At 37.1% G+C, this 24,385-nt stretch overlaps 1 protein-coding gene across 6 annotated transcripts in view; it reads right to left on the bottom strand.

Annotated features, from left to right (window-relative positions):
• The window catches only part of LNPK (lunapark, ER junction formation factor), a 67,604-nt gene extending 55,346 nt beyond the window's left edge, over positions 1–12,258 (bottom strand). For 2 of the 6 annotated variants that reach the window (XM_010351825.3, XM_074399442.1), the window contains exons 1-5: positions 12,120–12,201; positions 9,368–9,387; positions 7,119–7,207; positions 4,914–4,955; positions 3,972–4,159 (exon numbers count right to left, since the gene is read on the bottom strand). In XM_010351825.3, the coding sequence (XP_010350127.1) occupies positions 3,972–4,159; positions 4,914–4,955; positions 7,119–7,145 (257 nt within the window). In that variant the 5' untranslated portion in view covers positions 7,146–7,207; positions 9,368–9,387; positions 12,120–12,201. Of the gene's footprint in view, positions 1–3,971; positions 4,160–4,913; positions 4,956–7,113; positions 7,208–9,367; positions 11,643–12,119 lie in introns of those variants that run through there. The other 4 variants (XM_074399441.1, XM_039470147.2, XM_010351819.3 and 1 more) reach the window with 4 other exon arrangements.
• Positions 12,259–24,385: the final 12,127 nt, after the last annotated feature.

The following is a 24,385-nucleotide window of genomic DNA, read 5'->3' as shown; positions in this document are numbered from 1 at the left end:
TAACTTAACACCATTCTTCCTTACTGACTAATGTCTTCTTTATTATACATAAAAGCCATAAAAATTCCTTTTGAGTTTATTTCTGAATTCTCACATCTCTATCTTTGATCTATACGCCTATTTATATACACTGTACCAAACTATTTTAATTAATGAAGCATTATAAAGCATTTGATACATGGTAGACCTCTGCTTCTCATTCCTTTTCTTTTTTAGAATTCTCATGGTTATTCTTACATGCTGTTTCTCCATGAAAACTATGGAATATGTGTGCCTAGATTTTTTTAAATATTATTGGTATTTTTACTGTGATCACACATTTTTAGATTAATTTAGAGAAAACTGATCTCATTATAATGCTGAGTCTTTCCATCCAATAATAGGATATAGTACTTAATTATGTCTGAGTACACAATTCTTTTTCTTTTTGTTTTTTGAGACAGAGTCTCACTCTGTTACTCGGGCTGGAGTGCAGTGGCACAATCTCGTCTCACTGCAACCTCCACCTCCTGGGTTCAAGAGATTCTCCTGCCTCAGTTTCCTGAGTAGCTGGGATTACAGGCACCCACTACGTCCAGCTAATTTTTTGTATTTTTAGTACAGACACAGTTTCACCATGTTGGCCAAACTGGTCTCAAACTCCTGACCTCATGATTCACCCACCTTGGCCTCCCAAAGAGTTGGGATTACAGGTGTGAGCCACTGCACCCGACCCACAATTCTTTAAGTATGAAATCATTTTGAATGAATATCTATCAAGCAAGGAATGCTTGCAAAATTATTTTATCTACCAAACTAAGAGTAAATATCAAGAGGTGTTCACAGACACCAACACCTTCTCCTTTAAGAACCAACTACAGTTGATGAAAGACACATGTATTTTTATTAGCATATCATGAAACAAACATTTAACTTTCTTCAAAAGGTTACAAACTATGTTTGTCAACGTAGCTAGACTGAGGAAATACCTAACGTGTGCTACTTGCAGGGAGAGAGGGAAGAAGGCATGAAAATTGTATAAGAACAAATCGCTACCCTTAAATGGCTTTCAATTAAAGTGGAGATACAAGAAGAGAAATAGGAATATGACCACCTTCCTCAATTCCCTTGTTTAAATTTCTTCCCCAACAACCCCATTTTGAGAGGCAAAAACAAACCAAATAAGAAAATTATGGCTAACTCCTTTGGGAAGGTCAACATCTCATGACAATGATCAGTCTCTAAAATTACAGAGAATGAAATGTCTACAAAGTCATAATTTGTAAACCAATAAGGTATCCAGAAATAAAATCTACAAGATTGCTTGTAGCATTAGTCAATGGTAGAAACAAAACTTAATGGTTGCTGACTTAGAAAATGAACCAACTCCCAAGGTAATGCACATTTGCCAGCATAATGCAGAAATACAAACTTGTAACTTTACATAACCCAAACATTCCCTCAGTATGGTGTATAGTCTTAATGACTTCTATGAATATAAATTCAGCATTTATATTATGATTTAAGTTTCAGTAATAGTTGAAAAGATCAGAGATAAATACACTATTGAATCTGAAAGGTAGAAAAATAGTGTATAGAATTATACTAAATCCCTCCATATTACATTCTGAAGTAAAAATGTAATAAAATTTCAAATGATGTTATATGGAGTATTGATATTCTACCATAAAGAATAATTTTGGAATAGTTATACAATATATGCTCAGTCCTGATCCATGACCTCTCCAGTAAAAGCATTTGGGAAACTGGGAATATGCAGACAGCAGTTACTTTTTGCAGATATCATGTAGATTTCTAAGCTATATAATCAATGTAGACAGTGTTGAGCAAAACAACATATTTTATTGCCCCCTTTGCCTTTAAGTCTTCAAGTAAATCCTAGTCTAACCCTCAAAACTGATTGCTATAATTTGGATATTTGACTCTCCAAACCTCATGTTTAAATTTGTCCCCCAGTGTTGGAGGTGGGGCCTAATGGGACATGTTTGGGTCATGGGGGCAGATCTCATGAACAGATGAATGCCCTCCTTAAGGCAGGGTGCAAGTTCTCACTCTATTAGTTCCTGGGAGAGCTGGTTATTAAAAAGAGAATGGCACCTCCCCCATCACTTGCTTTCTTTCTCGCCAAGTGATCTCTGCATATGCTGGCTCCCTGTCACCTTCTGCCAGGAGTGAAGCAGCCTGAAGCCCTAACCAGATGCGGATGCTAGTATCACACTTCTTGTACCAGTCTGCAGAACAATGAGTCAAATAAACCTCGTTTCTTTATAAACTACCCAGCCTCAGGTATTTCTTTACAGCAACACTAAACAGACTAAGACACTGTTTCCCAAAGAAAAAAGTCCAGGGATAAGCTCACATTACACACAAAAGGCAACAACTCACATTATACACAAAACAAAACGTCCTGTGTTGTCTTCTTTTTACCACAACGTCCACTTTCACACTGTTGTGTTTTATTTCATGCTTTTTTGATTGTCATTGATCAGAAGGACAATGCTATTCTTTGTTGGATGCCCGGTCTATGCTTCGAAAAGTAAAAAGCTCACTGAAATAGAAGCTACAACGGTTGAGAATGAGGTCACAAATATCCATGAGACAAAGTGAAAAATGGCTCTGAAGCTTAACAAGCCAAGAAATACTAGATGCAGGTGATGCAGAAAAATCAGAGGGACACTGTAAGGATAAGAAAGCTTCATACCCAAAATAGCAGAAAGATCAAATTGAAGAAATTACATTTTTCAAGAAATGAAGTTTTCCTGCTTCTAAAGAACAATTAGTATACGATTTTTTAGATAGTCATTAGAATTAGCACAGTAGAGTTCTCTATCAGACATTAGAGTTCTCTATCAGACATTCTGTTACAACTAGATACAAATCTTTTATGATCAAAAAATCAATCTTTATATGGACATAGATGTAAAGTATATTTTTGGAAATTTAAAAGTGCTTAAATCAACTAAACATCTCATATTTTTTTCTAAATTTCTTTTCTCTCCTCTTAAAAAAAAATACAAGGGAAACAAAAAAAAGGGGATCACAAATTATAAAACCCACTACCACTCCTGAGATAAAAGCTTTCCAAAAGATTTCAAAAAATGAAAATAAAAAAATTAGCAGAGACAATTATTTTGCAATATTATGCATGCACTCAATTTCAGCTCTGATAGCTACATACAAACTTATAATTTTACAAGCTTCAGGAATTCCAACTTGAAAATATGCCCTGCACTAAAGATTAATAGTAGTACCCAGACTGAGGCAATGCCCCTATTAAATGCTCCCATAGCATTTTACACTTTTATAACATTTTACTCTTTTATAACATTCATCATACTCATTACTTAACGTTTGCAGTCTAAGATATACAGAGTTTTGCATTTTTATGTACCATACACCATTATAATCCAATGTCTAAACAATTGATACCCATAAATGTTTGTTGACTGAATAAACAAACTTTTTACTAAATTGTCTCTCAAAATTCTCAGTCATGATACCAGTGCTATATTATAAAATATTTCTAAAATAAGGGTCAATTGCTTTATAGCAGTTGACTATATAGCAGTAAAAGAGGGGAAGAGAGCTGGCCGAATGGAATCTATTCAGAATAATTTGAGTAGTTATTCTTTTGGTTTTACAAACCCTCCCCACTTGCCATTACCCTCCATTCCATGCCCAGTGCCCCTAGGGGAGCATGGACAACTATTAGAAAAATTACAAAACACTGCAATATAGAGCAATTATTACTCATATTACTAGGCAATATTCCTCAGGTATATTGGATTACAAATGAAGGTTTAAAACAATTTTTCTGCTACTTTAAAAAAAATCTTTTCAAATTGTGAGAAAAATTCAAACTCAATCAGATATTACCATGTAATAACAAAGAGACTGAATATACATATTAGATATGCCTTAAAACTATCTAGTCAGAAAAGGAAAAGATCAACAAAGAATAATTTACTTACATCAATGGAAAAGCAAAAAATGGGAGTGTCATGGCAAGTCTTGCTGTAAATTCATCAGGAAGATACCATAAATATACAATTAAGCATGTAAACAGATAGAGAACTGAGGAATACAGAATTAATCTTCCAACCCATAATTTTTGTAATCTCTGATTTTTTTCCCTGAATTCTTCCAATGCTTGAATTTCCTGTTAAGAGAAAATTACTCCATGTTAATAAATTTCAAACTTCATTACAAAATTAAAATGTTAAAAAATTTTAACACGACAGAAAGATTATATTTAAAAACTCCTAAAGTTCAATGAAGTATAATACCCTAACAGTTTAAAACAAAACATAATATGAAAAAGAAAACTATAAATGAAGTTAAAAATTTATAACATTTATTCTGAAAAATCATTTTTATAATGCAAAATTAATTACTATTTTTAACCAATCAAATTGTCAAAGATTCAGGGAATGAAACTGGTATCAGTAAATAATTTTTGTTGAGTTAAGTAGGTAATAATTCTTCCTATAAAAAAGATTTTAAAAATCTAGCAATAAGAAAAAGAATAAAAATTAAAACAGTAACTCATCTATTTATCACTCTCAATATTCCCAGAAAATAATCATTTTTGATAATAGTATACAAAAAACTATGAAAATTTTGTAGACTGATAAAAACTGTTGTAAACTATCTCATCTATTTTGTCCTACTTGTAACATTGATTTACAGCACATTACAGCTCGAATTTCATTCAAACTGGCTCTGTTACTTGATACAGACTTCTTAAGTCACTGATAGACTGGATTTTTTTGAGATCACATAACATTAAAGTTCTCAGACTCACTCTACATCATTTCTAAATTCCCATACCAGGTTTAGTCTCCAAAATATATACAATAATATTTACTTAGTACCTAAAATGAATTAAAATACCTCACAGCCAAAGAGCATACCTTATCTATACTTTCTAGAACTTCTACAGTTGAAGGCTTTGCCTGTTATGGAAACAGAAATAAGAGACAGCATTAAAACTTATTATCACAAACCTTTATATTTTGATATAATCATTAAAAAGCATTTATTTCAAAATTAAATTTTCTCAAAAGTTGTCATACAAGTATATATTCTTGTTTATTTCTAACTAAAATTTATTTAAATAAAAATAATTACAAACAGACTATATAAAATTAAAGAAATAAGAATATCCCTACTTAACTTTTTAATCCTAGAAAGATTTTTAATTCTGATAGCTCAATAGGTTACCATTCTTAACCTCAATAGAACACACTGGTATAGAAAGAAACAAATTTTAGCCAGGCACGGTGGCTCGCACCTGTAATCTCCATACTTTTGGAGGCCAAGGTGGGTGAATCACTTGGGGTTAGGAGTTCAAGATCAGCCTGGCCAACATGGTGAAACTCCACCTCTACTAAAAATTAGCCAGGCATGGTGGCATGCACTTGTAATCCCAACTACCTGGGAGGCTGAGGCACAAGAATTGCTTGAACCCAGGAGGCAGAGGTTGCAGTGAGCCAAGATTGTGCCACTGTACTCCAGCACTCCAGCCTGGCTGACAAAGCAAGACTCCATCTAAAAAAAAAAAAAAAAGAAAAAGAAAAGAAAAACAAATTTTCCTCCAAAAAAATTCCTTAAGAATGATTACTCAAAAGAATTAACATATTAAAAAAATTACAGACTAAAGATGGTCTGATCTGCTAATGCTAAAAGTTCACTTAGGACTCTGGAGGTCAAAATCAACAGGCTATCTTTTTTCTAAATTCCTAAAGTGGTTTTTGAAGATCAGATTTTAAAAGGACATCTAAGAATACTTCATTATAGTAAAGCTTGCTTGCCAAAGATGTTTTTTATACATCAAGAATAAAAACCAGCCAAAATCATTCATAAAACACTTGAAAAAATATTTAGCAATTACATACTCAACAATCCAAGAAGGTAATGAATATCAGTTCATTGTAGTTCCCATAAGAGTTGTTAACATTAGAGTTAACCATATGAAATTGACATTTTGCTAAGTCGAAGCAGCTGAATACTGGCAATTTCATATGGTTCAACCCAATATGAAAGACAAAGGAAGAGAGATAAATTTGATCTTTGGACAGATTATTATAAGGTCATAACAGGGTCAATATAATGCTAATCCAAAACAAGCCTGTTCCAGCAATAGCTCAAAAACTAAATTATGTACCAAGTATAGTTAGACTCCATTATTATAGTAATAAGGAGTAAAAAAATAAGTAGTTTAACCTAGGCTACTTTACCTCCTCTGACATTTGAAAAGAGCATTTATATAATTTATACAATTCATATTTTCTAGCTGTAACTTTGAGGTACTTCCTCTAAAATCTTATGCAATAAAACCAAACTGCATGTCTAATTTTGTTTAACCTGTAATTTCTACAAGCATACATAGTGTGACTTCAGTCAATATTTATGACAAGCTTCAAGTAAAAAGATAGAGCCTGTAAAAAACAAGTATGGTATAAAATACTTCTTTTCTTTTTTTTTTTTTTTTGAGACAGAGTCTTGCTCTGTCACCCAGGCTGGAGTGCAGTGGCAGGATCTTGGGTCACTCACTGCAACCTCCGCCTCCTGAGTTCAAGCCATTCTCCTACCTAAGCCTCCCGAGTAGCTGCAATTATGGGTGTGCACCACCACACTCAGCTATTTTTGTATTTTTAGTAGAGACAGGGTTTCACCATGTTGGCCAGGCTGGTCTCAAACTCCTGACCTCGTGACTCACCCACCTCGGCATCCCAAAGTGCTGGGATTACAGGCTTTAGCCACAGCACCTAGCCTAGAATACTTATTTTCAACTACCTTTCAAAGGGAGGTAGGCACTTAGGAAGTCTAAGAAGAAAACAAGAAATGATAGCCATTTGCACACAAATACATAAATACAGAAATAAAAATAATTCATATATCAAAGTGAAATAATTATGTTAAACAGAGGCATTGGACACCTATAGAACAAGTGGAAGTATTAAAATTAAAAAATAGAAAAGTAATTCAGAAGAGAAGAAAAAAGAGTTAAGGAAAATAGCAAACTACTATTCAAGACTATAATTAAAGAGACAAATAGCTTTATGTGACATTTTTGTATTAGACTCAAGAACTAGCTGTCAAGAAAAGTACCTTACCCTCCATCGAGAAAATAATCCACCCATCTTTTATTTGTAGAAACTGGGCACAATGATAAATATCATCAATTGTCCAAAGGAATTCACAGCTAGAAATAAAGCAAGTATTTAAAATGTTAAGTTAAATACACAGCATATCCACTACAGACATTGCAATACTGCCTAAAAAAGTTATGAAATATTAATTTCTTTGGACTCCACACATACGGAATTTCAATTCACATAGTCATTGGGATAGAATCTACCATTTTTCTTTTTCTTTTTTCTTTTTTTTTTTTTGAGACAGAGTCTTTCTTTATTGCCCAGGCTGGAATGCAGTGGCGAGATTCCAACTCACTACAAATTTAAGCGATTCTTGTGCCTCAGCCTCCTGAGTAGCTGGGACTACAGGTGCATGCCACTATACCTGGCTAATTTTTGTATTCTTGGTAGAGACAGAGTTTCACTATGTTGGCCAGGCTGGTCTTGAACTCCTGGCATCAAGTGATCCGCCAGCCTCGGCCTCCCAAAGTGCTGAAATTACAGGTGTGAGCCATCACACACTGCCAAGTCCACCTTTTAAAAGTTCATTCTTCAAAACCAGGACAGATTTAAAAGTGAAAATAAAGCTTTTCAAGCTTTTTAAATGACAATGCAGTTTAGAAATGTACATTCTTACCATTTAGCTATTTTCTAAAATATATAAAACTACTTCTTTTCCACCCAAAAAGGGTTACCTGTGTCATACTTCTCATCCTTTTCAACCATAAGTGTAATCAGAAAATACCAGCATCAATTAAGAATCCTCACTCTGCAACATTATTTATATATTGTAATTAGCATAAGGCATAGCTATCTTGAAGTTTCTGAGAAAAGTAGCAAATTGCTTAACTATAAAATACTTTTACTTACAAAGTAATTTTAAAGGACAGAAGCACCTATAATCTGTCTTGAGAAACTCTAATGTTTATATGAATGTTTCAAGTCATATTTAAGTTGCAATCTAAATATTATTAATCATTTAGTATTAGCTTAGTACTAAAATTTCTAAAATGTGATTGTAGAAAATCCAGGAACTTGAATGAATTAAACTATAAATTTCTATCTGAATTACCACAGTAAATAAATAAATCTAAAAACCTTCTTGAGATGCTAAAAATAATTACCAAAAAGGTGGGTGGAAGGAGTAGATTCATATGAATCACTTGTTCTCAAAATATACATCATTCCACTATTTTAGAACTAGTTTATAGTGTCTAGCAGTGTTCTGTACACAACCAACCCACATATTTTGGTTTACAGTAGAATTATATCCTTCCATGTCAAGTTTGTAACCATCACACCCTGAGACTGTGATCAGAATTTTTAATATTTGAAATTAATGACAAGAACAATATCAGGTAAACACTTAATAAATACTTCATTTCTAGCAGGTCCTAAAACAAATGAGGTATGTGCGTGTGTGCACACGTGTTTTGAGACAGGGTCTTACTCTGTCACCAAGACTGCAGTGCAGTGGCATGATCTTGGCTCACTATAACCTCTGTCTCCAGGGTTAAAGTGATTCTCCCACCTCAGCCTCCAAAGGTGTAGCTGGGACTATAAGCACACGCCAGCACACCCGGCTGATTTTTTTTTTTTTTTTGGTAGAGATGGGAGTTTCACCATGTTGGCCAGGTTGGTCTGGAACTCCTGGCCTCAAGTAATTTGCCCACCTCAGCCTTCCAAAGTGCTGGGATTACAGGCGTGAGCCACCATGCCCGGCCCAAATGCTTTATATTAATTTTAGCATTTAGATACTACTATACCTCCATTTTACAAATGAGATACCTAAGGCAAGAGAAGTAGTGTGCTAACTAACATCCCAAAGACAGTAAGCAGCAGAACCAAACATATTTTAGTTTTTTTAAGTACCTACTTATTACCAATAACACAAAATCAGAAATAAAGTCTGCTTTACTTCTCACTCTGTCTGTTGCCAAGGCTGAAGTGCAGTGGTGCGATCTCAGCTCACTGCAACCTTCACTGTTCTAGCAATTTTTCTATCAAATTCTGATATTAAATACACATGTAATAGGTGGTACTTTCTAACAGATGTGAAAACATAACAAAATTAAATAACTAAATCAAATATTTCTCCATAGCTTTAATTTCATACCTCTTCTGTATTCAACCACTGGTTCTCTCCTTTCCACCCAAACATCTTAACTCCAAGTCCTGTGGCCCATCACTTACTGTGAAATTTTGGACAAATCAGTTATTTAACCTACCTGCTACTCAATTTCCTCACCTGTAAAAGAGGGATAGATAGTTAAGGACCCTCTTAAATGTTGAAAGGCTTGAATGAACAATGTATTCTAAACTATTTACAACAGTGCCTGACACATAGTGATTGCTCAATATAAATTGTTTTAATCGCTGTGGTTGTTGCCATTTTCTAATCCATCTCTCATTTCTTTCATATACATGGAAAATACATGTGAACCAAATAACCCTTGCATTTCCTTCTGAGGCATAAATCAATTTGCTTGCCCTGGATTGAACAGATGGTTCAACCTCAAGTAACTTGTCTCCAAGAACTCTCCCATTAACATGTACAGAGTGTCACTTTCCACTCTGATACCACAACAGGACCTGTCATGACTTTAAGAGCTGGGTGCATCTAAGTGTGTTTTTCTTTGAGACAGTCTCACTCTGTTGCCCAGACTGGAGTGCAGTGGCACAATCTCAGCTCACTGCAACCTCTGCCTCTTGGTTTCAAGTGATTCTCTTGCCTCAGCCTTCCATATAGCAGGGATTACAGGTGTGTGCCACCACTCCCAGCTAATTTTTGTGTATTTAGTAAAGACAGAGTTTCACCATGTTGCCCAGGCTGGTCTTGAACTCCTGACCTCAAGTGATCTGCCTGCCTCAGCCTCCCAAAGTGCTGGAATTACAGGCGTGAGCCACCACACCTGGCCTATGTTTTTCAATGAACAATAATGTCTACCACATTATTTGAATGTTTTCTACTAATGGCTATTCACACTCAGGTTTGGGTGTGAGAATTTTAAATCTTGAAAAATGTTTTTCTTAAATTTTCACCTCACTCCAAGCCACATTAAAATAATGAAATAAAACAGATCTGGATTCAAAATATGGTTCAACCACAGACTATGCAATCTTGAACAGATCACCTAAACTCTCCAAGCCTCAGTTACTGCATTTGCAAAATGGTAAAAATATCTACACTTCATAGAATTGTTGTATAAATTAAATAAAATTATGTGTGATTTGGCACAGTGTCCAACACATAGTAAGTACTTAATAAATTGTAGCCTTTATTCTTATTATCAGAAAACAGATGTCGTATTTATATGAAACACATTTCTAACTTCTTATAAAGAAAGCACCTATTTCCTAATTCTAAAATTGAAAATTATATTACAGTTTATGTTTTTACTAAAATCAATTGCTCTCATTTTCTCTAGTATAAGAAATAAAGCAAAATATTTTGCAGACTCTGCCATTAAATAACCTTGTAGGCCTTTGAAGAAAACAGCAAAGAAAGTTCTATGTTTATCAAGTTCTAAAGTATAAGCTATTTAATCACCATCAACAGTACCTCCATAACATATTGTACTGTACAATTGAAGAATAAAGGTGATTTGTTCTAGAGCTCTAACTTTCAAATGTCTTAACTGAAAAGACAATTCTGATATAGCCCAAGCCACATTTATTGCTCCTCAAAAAAAAAAAATGAGTGCTTAATCTATTATATATTAAGCACTCTTAATATACAATGATTAAGTGCTTGCTTTCATGCTAAGCCAATTTTCATCTGAACTAAATACCACCAAAAAAATTACTGTTTATAAAGATTTCTATATGAAGTCATACCTTTTTAATAGCCATATAACTTCTCCCTTTTCTTGTATTATCTTCCAAGTTAATAATATATAAACACTATATAAGTTTATTAACAGCGTTACTGAGCTGATCTCAGTAGATGACAGAAACTTTCTAATTTTAAACGCACCGCTCCTGTTTAAGAAAATGTGTTAAAAGTCAACTTGGTCTTCTGGGGGCCGCTGAGGAAAAGAGATAGCATTCCCTGCCAGGTTGAACATATTCCTGAAAGCAAGCTTACCCACACCCACCAAGCCGCTGTTGAAGAGTCAATTTTGTCAGTGCTGACACCCAGGCCACAAAGAAAGGAGAAAACAGTAGACATTAAGCAACAAACAACGGAGGCCAGCGGGGAAAAGCGGAACACGGAAAACTCAGCGACTCACGAGTCTTGCTTAGTACTGTGACAGCACCATCAGCAAAGCTGAGTTCACCAATTACAACTCTTTCACAATCCGTAAACTACGTACTGATGGAATTTAGATTTGTTTTTCCCCTCCTGCCACGCCTCTGACACTATGCATCTTCGCCCTTCCCCTCCACCCCACAGCCCACCATCCCTGGAATAAGGACAATGGTTGGAGCGCCTCTTCTCTAAGTGGCACGTACTCCACGCCCACACGCCAGAGCCCAGCAGCATGACACTGACAGTTTCCAGTCCCTTCTGATCTTTCCAACTCTTGGAGCCTCCGTACAACTCAGAAAAACAAGAGGCGGACAGAATGCTCAAAGCGGCCGGCTGGGCGTAGGAAATGCTAGTTTGGGACCTTCTGACCCTTCGCCTCGACACAGGTGGGCCAAAGTGCTGGGGCTCAAGACAGTCACCACCTGGAATCTCCCAGAACGAAGCTGGAGAAACTACCAGCCCTGGAGGGGAGAAAAGGGTCTCGAGACTCCAGCACCACCCCCGTCAGTGTGCTGAGAAACCCAGGGTACAAGGCGGCGAGCCTGGGTCTGCGCGCACCACCGCGCAGCCCGACTAGCCGCCGCCGCAGAGCTCTAGGCCCCGAGGCAGGAGGCGGGGGTACCGCGGAGAGGCAAGCGGGGAACCCGCAGCTTATCTCCCAGGGGCACAGCTCAGCATGCCTCTCCCCTGCAGAGCCCTCCCAACCGCCCTCGTCTTGAGCGTTCTACCTGCGAGGAGCGGGCGCAGCCCGGCCTAGGCGTCCACCCCCGCCAGTCTCGGCCGCCACCGCGCAGCCTGCCTCCGGAGCAGGCAGCAGCAGCCACTGACAGAGAGACCGGCCCGGCCAACTCCTTCCCATCAAACCCCGCGCTCCCGCCGCTCGCCAATTGGCGCCGCGGCCGACGCGCGCCGCTCCCGCGACACGTGACCCTACCCCGGGCGGGCAGTTGTCGGGGCGGGTGGGCCGGGAGCTCAGCCTGCAGGTGTCTGTGCCTGTGGCCTCCGTAGCCAGCCTAGGCTGCTCTTTGTCGCGTTGCAGGCATCTGCTGCCACTTATTATGACGCTTAGAATATAGTTACTTCTTACTCTTCCGCTGCCTCCTTTGCTTTTAAAGCCTGTTCTGCCAGGTCTCGCGGGAGAAGGAAACCCCTGAAACTGGTCCTGGTGGTCCCAGACCGCCGCGCGAGCGAAGAATGGGGAGGTAAGGAGGATGGAGATGGGTGCGTCTGGAACGAAGTCCGTCCGGAAGAGTCCCGGATCAGCTGTCAGCCCGCCGGCAGCAGAGCAAGTTAAGACTACACAGCTCAGGAGAAGCCAGTTCCCATTCAAGCCAGTGGAGAAAAGTCAGCCTGGCCCCCAGGAGTGCTTGACGCTCTGTCATTCATGGACGTCAAAAAGGGTCATTTGATGACTTGGACGCTTACCTCACCGGCGTGAGGTAAGCTTCAAACGCCACATCATGTTACTTTAAAGCCTGCGGATAACAACATAAGCTGAGTTTTCTATCTTAGAACTCTCAACCTCAAGAACACTCTCCACAGGCCCTGATAGGTGGACCCACAAAAAACCACCCAGGCTATATTTGACTCAGATTTGAAACGCTGCCTAAATGGTATTAAGTTTCCGCCTCAGCTGGAAAAGACAAATAACAAATGATAACTGAATGAGAAAAAGACTAGACGTGCATACAGTATTGTGTAAGCAGGGAAACTTCAGCAAAGGTTTTTATCATGGTTTACCCCTTTCGTGCTTTACTCCATGTGCGGACATTTTTTATGTTTTTTTTTTTTTTCTATTTTAGTTACACAGAAAAGTTTCACTGATTTTTAAAGAGTATAGTAGTTTTAATATGTTACGTTTAAACTTCGACGATGCGAAGAGGTTATCAGGAAGCTAAGCATTGTCTGGTTCGTAAGAATAATTTATTATACTAGAAGCTACCACATAATTCACTGTGGCAGTTGCTTGCCCTAATTGCCTAAAATATTTAGTTACAGTTCTGTACACTTGAAAGGCTGAAACGAAGGGAACTAAAGTTTAGTGTGTTGCTGTGGATCACTTTCCAAATGTAGAAGAAAATGGACAGAAACATTTCACCTGTTTTGATATGGAAATTTAGCCATTTTGTTTTTCAGCCTTTGCTGTTTCAAAGTATTAAAGTCCTGTGCAGTTTTGCAAATACATTTCACCTCAGAAAGATCTCCTTTCCTAAGAAGACTGGGAAGAATGGCTTTCCACTTGCCAATAATGTGTCCTCTGGTTTTAACTGAGCCATCAATGTCTGTATTCCAGCCTGGGCTACCCAAGCAAGACCCCACCTCTTACAAAAAGAGGAGAGTAGCAGGGGTGGGGGTGAGGGGACAGAGAAGAGCTGGCTGATGCACCAGAGTCCAGAAACCTACTCCTGAGATAAAATTCCCTAGGGAATTGCTCTACCAAGACTAAAGATTTGACCTGGCAAGAGGAGGGAGAGAAGTATTTAATCATTAACTCTTTTAATCCTCCCAACAACATTTTTAGTATAGTATCATTTTTCAGATGAGGAAACTGAAAAGTAGAAAGATTATGTACACTGTTGAAGGTAACAACAGTGTGCATAATCTTTCACTGCCTCCTTTATATCAAGAAGAATTCATCAAGCAAATAAAGTGAGGGAAAGACATTACAAGCAGAAGAATCAACATATACACTATTGTGACTGGACTACAGGCTACAGGGTGATTCCAAGTATTTATTCACAAGGCCGTGTGTTAAGTGCTGAGGATGCAGGGATAAATAAATAGCTGTCCTAAAGCAGCTGACACTAGTGAGAGAAACCTTTTAAAAAAATACAATGTAGGCTAAATAAGTTCTGTGATAGAGGTTAATGTTCATGGTATTGGAAAATGATTAAGACAGCAGCAGCTGGAGGGGATATGGAAAAGCCAGTGAAGGTGCTGCTTTAGCAGAGTCCAAATGTCAAGAGTTATCGCCTACTAATCCTGAAATTGTTCTGGAATAGGGTCTATGGAAGTGAAATCCAAAGAACAACAGAAAAGAACACCAGAGAATACTTTGAAAGAAAAAAAAATTGCTCTAGCTGATGGAGTTTTGAATGGTCTAGTTTAACAAATAGGTTGAATTTATCTAAGTGCTATGAGAACGTACATAAGTGGCATTCATTGATCTTGTCAGAGAGGTTAGGTAAGGCTTCTTTGAGGAAGTCACACTAGACTGGAGATCTGAACGATGAGAAAGTGAAAAAGGGAGAGAGGGAAACAGAGGGAATGTCATGTGTAAAGCCCTTTTGTCAGGAGGGAACTCCGCAAGCCTGGGGACTGAAAGGAGGCTGTTGTGGCTAGAGCTTAGGTTGCAGGGACAGAGTGCACCAGTTTGAAACTGGAGACCAGACTAAGCAGAGTCTGATTGGCCATATTAAGAACTGTAATCTTAAGAGAACAAGGGAGGGAGAGGGTATTTGACATGATCAGATCTATGTTTTGAAAAGATCATTCCAGCTGCAGTGTGGGAACACAAGCAGAGCCAGCACTGGACTAATTAAATCTATGACTGGTGGTTGGCATTAGTAGACATTCAGATGGATTGGGATAGGAACAAGGAGATGGACAGAAGCGGGGGAAATGGAACAATAGGAAGTAAAGTGGGAGGTCTTGGTGATGGATTCACATATCATGGAGTAGGATGGGGACTGAGGGAGAAGGAGGAGTCAGATAACTCAGAATTTCTAGCAGACCCAGTGGGTGGATAGTAATGCCATCATTCAGATATGGAGGACACTGGAAGAAAGCCAGGTTTGGGGGGAAAGGGTAATTTCAATTTGAACACGTTTAGTTTAAGATGTTTTTGTGACTTCAAGGGAAGATGTAAATAGTTGGATCTATGAGTCTGTAGCACTGGGCTGGAGAAAAAAAAATGTTACCATTTGCAATTTGTCATTTTCTGCAGGGTACTTCTTTTTTCAAAATATGGGTATCTTTATTGTAAGCAAGATGTTTTGTTTTTAAACTTATTGAGAAGCACTTGAACCCAGGAGGCAGAGGTTGCCGTGAGCCGAGATTGCACCATTGCACTCCAGCCTGGGCAACAAGAGCAAAACTCGGTCTGAAAATAAATAAATAAAAATAAATATATCGAGAAGAACAGAACTTTAAAAGTGAGTCTGTAGAGCAGTTTCCCAGACTTCTCTGAGAGTCACCAGGGTCCCTTGTCAAAAACTCAAATTCTCAGGCTCCTCCCCTGCAGATTCTGATTTCACTTGTCTGGTATGGGGTGGGGGGGGGCTAGAAATGTGGACTTTTAACAAATGCCACTGGAGAGTCTTATCACTGACTTTCTCTGGGAAGTGGTATGCCAATGCCAGAGGCTACCTGCATAAGAGTCACTGCAGTGCTTATTTAAATATAGATTCTCAGGTCCTGCAGACTAAATCTCTAGGGATAGAAGAGTTGTAAGGAATGGAAAAAGGAATATGGTACCATGTCAGGTGGTCCAAGACCTCACACTTCATCTTTGACAGAGGTGTCCTATGCTTTCCACTGGGCAGCGCAGAGGAAGGTGGGTGTCCTTTGCTGGGTGATGCATATTTCAGCAGCAGGCAGCCCTCACTGGCTGCAATTATAACAGCTCTTTGCCTAGGCCTCCTGCCCTGTCCACTGAAATGGCACTCAGCCCACTTAGATCATCTCTTTTTTCCACCAATCCTATCAAGGTTCGTTGTTTCCTCCTGGCCCCCAAATCTTTTTCAATGTTATTTCCAGCACCCTGTCTTTCTACTCCCGGTTCAGGTGTTTTTCAGCAAATCTCCGTGGCAAGAGCTGGGGAGAAATAGGGTCAAACGCTATGTTTCATTCTTGACATGGCTTTTTTTGTTCTTGAGAACCTACTTCGGAAGAATTTTTAAAGACTGAGCTGTGTAAGAAAGGAAAAACTTTTCCTCTGCTCTCTTATCTTTCCTCTTTGGGGGACTGCAAATTAAAACGACAAAGATAGCAAGAAAAAAAAAAGAATTTAATTACATATGTACACAGAGAGAGAGAGAGAAAGAGAAATTTGCAAATAACTGTGACCCTAAGTGGTTAGAATTTGGAGCTTATATACCATCTTACTAGGGGATGAAGAAGGGCAGAGAGGCCCTTCTAAGAGAATAAATGACTTCTTCAAAGGAAGTGAGGGAGAGACAAAGCACTTAGAGGAAACAAAAGACTTTTGGGAAAGAAAAATGGACCTTTAGGAGACTAGATGGAAGATACGACAGTTTTCTAACAATGTCTGGGTATGGTACAGATGTCTCCTCTCTCAGAAGAAAATATTAGAGTTGCTCCCCAGAAGAGGATTTATAACAATTGAGTTCTTTGGGGTGGCTTTGCTTTTAGGCACATAAGGGATTTCAGGAACTCAAGTGCCTTCAGCTCAAAATAATTTTTATGCCATTGTAGCTTATTCTAAACCCCTTCAGTTATTTGTTCTCCTTGTAGTCTTGCTGTAACAATTCCAAGTCTCTGTGAGACACTGTAGATGCTTTTGAATAGAGGAAGAATCAGAACATATGAAGAAAAAAATGATTAGAATGATTTGTTTGTGATGGCAAACATACAGAAAAGTTTATAAAACTAAAATTTCTACTTAACACAGTAACACAAACACTCATGTAACCCCATATGGGCCAAAGTAGAACATTCAACACTCCAAAAGGCCCAATGTGCTCCTTCCCTTATAACCTTCAAGTGCTTAGAGATGGCTACTATCATGATTATTATCATATTCACTTTTTTGTTTTTCTTTCTAGTTTTACACTCTAATTACTCATCTTTAAACAATATCATTTTTGAGCTCTACGTAAATGGAATCGCGGAGTAAGCTTTTTATTTACATGTCTTGAACTTTGTGATTAATCTATGTCTTTAAGATTTACCTAAGTTGATATGGCTGTAGTTTATTCATTTTCATTGCTGTATGTTACTATATTGTGTTGGTTATCATAATTTATTGCTGATGGACATATAGGCTATTTATAGTTGCTGTCAAAATTTGTGTAAACACATACACATATATGTGTGTTCTCTGAGTACATGAATGTGTGTATAAATTTATTTATTTATTTATTTATATTCTGGAGCACATAAACACAGATTTCTTTGGAGTCTTTACCTTGATATGTAATTCCTGGTTTGTAGAGCATGTTTATATTAATACATTTAGCTTTACAAGATCATGTCAAAATTTTTTTAAATGATTGTACCAATTTGTATAACCAACAACATACAAAAGTTTCTGTTGCCCTGCAGCCTCACCAACACTTGATATTGTCAGACATTTTAGTTTCTGTTACTCTAATGAATGTGTAATGCTGTTTTACTGTGACTCTATTTTGCATTTCCCTGATTTTTGATGAAGAATAGCCCCTTTTTACATGAGCATTGTCTAATTATTTAAGACTTTCCCCACTTTTCTATTGGATTGTTTGTATTTTTCTTATTTTTGGCATTAATCTGTTATATAATGTTGAAACAAGTTTTATTATGTATGCTACATGTGCTTTTCCTACTTTGTTGCTTGTATGTTCATTGTCTTAATGTCTTTTGATGAAAACAAATTATCAATGGAGTAAAATTCATCACTCTTCCCTTATGGGTAATGATATCTGTATCCTATTTAAGAAATCTTTTCCAACCCTAAGGTCATTAAGACTTTTATATTGCCTTCTAAAATTTTATTGCTTTGCTTTTCAAATATTATTCTAGGCAGACCTGAAATTCATGTTTTTACATATGGAGAGAGGGAGGCATATATAGATCCCCAACCCTTCCATCTGGAAAATTAGACCAGCACTATTTGTTGGGAGATGGTCCTCTCTGCCCTACCCTGCAGTGTCATGAACCAAGCAGTCATATATTTGTGGAATTGTTTCTGACCTTGGTATTCTTTCTATTGATCTGTTATCTTTTTTATATATTGCCGGATTTAATATGCTAACATTTTGTTTAAGATTTCAGGGGATCTCACAAGTAAGACTGACCTCTAATTTTTCTTTTTGGTAATGTCTTTCTCTGAATTTGGTACCAAATTATTCTAGCTACCATCATAAAATGAATTAGGGAATACACTTTCTTTTTCCTATTCAATGGTCATACTTTTACCCACTTATTCTTTTTGTTTCTGGAATCAAGCTGTCAAGAACTCCCGAAACTCTATGTGGATTTTTATTAAAACTTCTGTTTGTATATTAATTTCAGGGAAAACAAAATTCTTCTACATGAGCCTTTCCTTACAGGAGTTTGCATTTGTTCAAATGTCCTCATATATATTTTCCAAAAAAATTATCATTTTCGTTATGTAGGGCATGTATCTTATAGTAGGCAGAATTCTAAAGTCCCTCTAAGATTTCCACCCCTACTCAGTAAAACACTAATCTAGGCATGCTAAGAATTTACAGATAAGTTAAAGACCTTAAAGTAGGGAAATTATTGTGGATATCTGGTTGGCCCAATCTAACCCCTTGAGCCCTCATAAAAAGAGAAATTTCTTCAGCTGGAGTCAGTCAGATGTGGCAAAAAAAGAAAAACTTAGAAAACATGAAGCAGAAAGATCAGAGACATTCAAATCATAAGAAAGTCTTGATGCAGCCATGTAGTGGCTCACACCTGTAATCTCAGCACTTTGGGAGGCTGAGGCAGGTGGATCACTTAAGCTCAGGAGTTCCAGACCAGCAACACGGTGAAACCCCATCGCCGGTAACATAAAAATCAGTGGGCCAGGCACAGTGGCTCAAGCCTGTAAGCCCAGCACTTTGGGAGGTTGAGGCAGGCGGACACAAGGTCAAGAGATAGAGACCATCCTAGCCAACATGGTGAAACCCCGTCTCTACCAAAAATACAAAAATTAGCTGGGCATGGTGGCGTGTGCCTGTAGGCCCAGCTACTCGGAAGGCTGAGGCAGGAGAATTGCTTGAACCTGGGAGGCAGAGGTTGCAGTAAGCCGAGATCACGCCACTGTATTCCAGCCTGGCGCCTGGTGACAAAGTAAGACTCTGTCTCAAAACAAAACAAAATTTAAAAAATCAGCTGGATATGGTGGCACATGCCTGTGGTCCCAGCTACTTCAGTGGCTGAGGCAGGAGGATTTCTTGAACCTAGGAAGCAGAGATTGCAGTAAGCTGAGATTGTACCTCTGCACTCTAGCCTGAGTGACAGAGACTCCATCTCAAAAAAAAAAAAAAAAAAAAAAAATGCAGGTAGCTTCTAGAAGCTAAGTATGGCTCCTGGCTGACAGCTAGCAAGCAATGGAGAGAGCTTAGCCCTACAAGTGCATGGAACTAAATTCTGTCAACCACCTAAATAAGCAGGGAACAGATTATCCCTTAGAGCCTCCAGAAAGGAACACAGTAATACCTTGATTGCAGCCTTGTGAAACCTAGCACAGAGAACTAGCTGAGTCATTCTGTGCCTGGATTTCTGACCTACAGAACTGTGAGGTAATAAGTAAGTGTCATTTTAAGCTGGTAAATTATGGTAATGTGTTATGGCAGGAAAAGAAAACTAATACATATCTTTTAGGCAAAAATAGTTTTGGTAGCTCATCAGGTAGGCCTTTAAGTAGAATGAGTCCATGAAGGTCACACTACTCAAATCCTGTGGCTGAAATTGTTTCACCTTTTAGAATTTTGACTAAAAATGAATATGCTGTATTTATAAGGCAGATGGCACTTGGAGTTGCTATCAGCTACCTCCTGAAAATGGGCTTTATACAGAAGAGAGATACTACTTGGGAAAAGAAGGAAGTAAATACAGGAAAAACACAGCACCAAAAGCCAAAAGCATTGGGTAAGAGCAGCATAGCTTCTCAGCCTCTGTTTGCTCACTTCGGATTTGGACTCATCCATCACACTCTCCTGAAATAAATGTGTGCTAAATGTGGTTCACATGCTCCACTTAAAAAGTGAGACAATAGGCCGGGCCCAGTGGCTCACACCTGTAATCCCAGTATTTTGGGAGGCCAACGCAGGTGGATCACGAGATCAGGAGTTTGAGACCAGCCTGGCCAAGATGGTGAAACCCCGTCTCTATTAAAAATACAAAAATTAGCTGGGCACAGTGGCAGGCGCTTGTAATCTCAGCTACTCAGGAGGCTGAGGTAGGAGAATCACTTGAACCCGGGAGGCAGAGGTTGCAGTGAGCCAAGATCGTGCCACTGCACCCTAGCCTGGTTGACAGACAAGACTCTATCTCAAAAAAAAGAAAGAAAATAAGCTCTAGATCTCTGTAAAGTAACTCTGCAAATATTGAATGTATTTTGATACTGACATTTATCAAGTCTATCATTAAAGGTTTCTATTATCATAAATAATACATAATTCCAGAAACCATTTGTGTCTGAAAGGCATGATTTAAAATTAGAACACAGGGTATCCTGGCATGTAGACCTGTCTCAAAACTCCATGTGAGCTCAATCTAGTTATCGAAAAAGAGAGGAACATTTCCTTCTTACAATTAAAAAAAAAAAAGGTCTTATTCTAGATATATATATGTATATATATATGTATATATATATGTGTATATATACATATATATCTAGAATAAGACTTTTTTAAATATATATATATTAAATAATATATATATATATATTAAATAATATATATATATATATATATGCACTAAGTAGGTTTTAAAAAATGCATTCTTGGCTTGGTGCTCAGTAACTCCAAAAGGTGATATTCTAATGCTTCCTAAAAAATAAATGATACACATGACAAATCAGGTAGCTGGCGAAGCTTGAGTCTTCCCTAATATGTATGTAAAGCTTACACATAAAATAAGGAAGATGTAGCTTTAGCTAATTCAGACTGAGATTTATTGTTAATAGGAGTCATAAGAGTGCATAATATTTCACAAAGCATAAAATATGGAAGACAGGTTTCCTGCCCTGAGGAGCTTAGTAAAACATGTGCAGACAGTAGGTAACAGGAAAAATATTAAGTCATCGTGATTTACAAAGTGCTCATCAATGGAATACCAGGTACAAGAAGACGGCTTAGGAAAACAATGGGAAAACGTCTGGCTTTTGGAAAAAAGTCTTCTTGCAAAAGCTCGAAGAAATGAGAGTTCTAAGAAATGATGAAAGGGGAAAAACTGAAAGGAAAGGTGGAGGAAAAGGCTCAGGCTACTGTGAGACCTAAACCAATATGTGAATTATAGAATGTAGGATTGGTTTGACAAACCACTGAAAATAGACAAATGGAAATTCTAACTATACATCTCATTTCTTATAAAACTTAAGAGACAGTTTTCTCAAATAATAGATACTAAACCAAACTTCTTGTTAAAGCCATATTATATTCTGTCTATAACATATGTACATATAAATAAAATTCCATGTAGATCTGTATACTGCTGAATTGTTAATAACTTTAGAAGTTTGATTTTTTGAGTTATAGTGTGAAAGTAACTTTACCTTAGAAGATATATTCAAAAGTACTAGTTTTCTTTATACATACATACATTATAGAAAAGACCCAAAGCTGTAGCAATACTGAAATCAGAACCAATATTTCCCTACAAGATAAAGACCAACTTCCTATGCAGTATATTCAAGGCCTGTATCATCTCCAGACTCCACCTTTGTGGACCAGACTTCTCTTTATTCCTCCAGTAGGTTGTTTTCATAAAATTGTCTGTCCCAGTAATTTGCCTATTTTTAAATGGATTATTTGGCCAGATGCAGTGGCGCATGCTTGTAATTCCAATATTTTGGGAGGCCGAGGTAGGAGGACTGCTTGAGCCCAAGAGACTGAGTCTGCAGTGAGCCAGGATCACTACTGAAGTATAGTCTGGGCAACAGAGCAAGATACTGTCTCTAAAAAATAAAGTTAAGAAAAGAAAATTGGATCATTTGTCTTTTTTTTTTTTTTTTGAGACAGAGTTTCGCTCTTGTTACCCAGGCTGGAGAGCAATGGCGTGATCTCAGCTCACTGCAACCTCCGCCTCCTGGGTTCAGGTAATTCTCCTGCCTCAGCCTCCTGAGTAGCTGGGACTACAGGCACGTGCCACCATGCCCAGCAAATTTTTGTATTTTTAGTAGAGACGGGGTTTCACCATGTTGACCAGGATGGTCTCGATTTCTTGACCTCGTGGATCATTTGTCTTAATTAAAAGGCTTTGAATATTCTTTATATATTCTGAATACTATTTTTTTAGATACGTAATTTTCAAATATTTCTCCAGGTCTGTGGCTTATCTATTCATTTACTTAACATTGTCTTCAAATAGCATTTTTTTTAATTTTGATGAAGGAAATTTATAACTTTATGGGCTTTGCCTTTAGTGTCATATTTAAGAAATATTTGCCTAACCCAAGATCACAAATATTTTATTCTATGTTTTAATCTACAGGTTTATATCTTAATATTTTGCTTTTAGGTCTTAACATTTATGTTGAGTTGGTTTTGTAAAAGTATGAGATATGGGTTAACAATCCTTTTCTTTGCATATGGATGTCAAACTGTTTCAGCACCATCTATTGAAAAGACTATCCTTTTCCATTGAATCGCTTTTGTATCTTTGTCAAAAATCAATTGCCTGGATAGTGAGTCTATGTCTAGACTCTTTCTTTCCATTGACCCTGTTCTCTATTTTTGCCTTTTGCTATACGATCTTGGCTACTATACCTTCGCAGTAAGTCTTGAAATGAAGTGGTGTGAGCCCTCCAACTTTGTTCTTGTTAAAAATTGTCTTGGCTAACTTAATTCTATATGAACTTTTAAATAAACCTCAATTTCTAGAAAAATATTTTGCTGGAATTTTTATTGGGATTGCATTGATCCATAGATCACTTTGAGAAAAATTGACTTATTAACAATATTGAGTTGTCCTATCTATGGATACAGTATTTCTCCATTTATTTAAGTCTTTCATTTCCTTTATCATTATTTTGTAGTTTGCAGCATACATATTTGCATATTTTTGTATTTTAAATTTATAGTTAATCATTTCATTTTTAGTACTATTGTAAATTATACTGTTTTAAATTTTGATTCCCAAATATTTATTGGCAATATGTAGAAATAAGAATTATTTTTATCTTTGTACCTTTTGTTACTTTTCTAAAATGAGTAATTCATTCTAGCCTTTTTTTATAGATCCCTTGGGCCTTTTTATATAAAAATCACATAGTCTGAACAGAGGTTTTTATCATTTCCTTTCCAGTCTGTATTTTTTTAAATCTTGTTTTTTGCCTTGCTGCACAATCTAGTATCTCCAGAATAGTGTTGAGCAGAATAGTGAAAGCAGACATCCTTGCCTTACACTTAGTCTTAGGGAGAAAACATTGAATCTTTCATTTGTAATACATTAGATGTAGATCTTTTTATCAGGATAAGGAGGTTCCCTAGTTTGTGGAAAACATTTATCATGAACAAATTTTGAATCCTGTCAAATGCTCTTTCTGCAACTACTGAGATGATCATATGGTTTTTCTTATTAAGTTGCTGTAATGAATGACATTGACTTTCAAATCTTGAACAAGCCTTGTGTTCCTGGTGGTCATGACATGCTATTCTTTTTATATATTGTTGGAATCAATTTACTAGTATTTTGTTAAAGATTTCACATTCATGTTTATGAGACTATTGCTCTCTCCTTTCTTATTATGGAATGTCTTTCTTTGGTAAATGAGTTGGGAAGTGTTCTCCTATTTTCTGAAAGAAAATATGACGTATTGGTATTTGTGTTTGGTAGAACTTACCAGCAAAACCAGTTTCATTGTTGGAAAGTTTTTAACTGCAAACTCAAAATCTTCAATAAATGTAAAACAATTCAGATGATTTAGTTCTTGAGTGAGCATTGACAGTTTGTTTATTTCAATAAATTAATCTCTTTCAACTAAGTTGTCAAATCTATTAGTATAAAGTTGTTCACAATATTCCCTTATTTGCCTTTGTTTGTTTGTTTTATTTTATTTTGTTTTTGTTTTTGTTTTTTTGAGACAGGGTTTTGCTCTGTT

This window comes from Saimiri boliviensis, chromosome 5 (assembly GCF_048565385.1).
Source record: "Saimiri boliviensis isolate mSaiBol1 chromosome 5, mSaiBol1.pri, whole genome shotgun sequence".
NCBI lineage: Eukaryota > Metazoa > Chordata > Mammalia > Primates > Cebidae > Saimiri > Saimiri boliviensis.
Note: the sequence above shows the minus strand (reverse complement) of the source record. Positions and strands in the feature narration are given on the sequence as shown.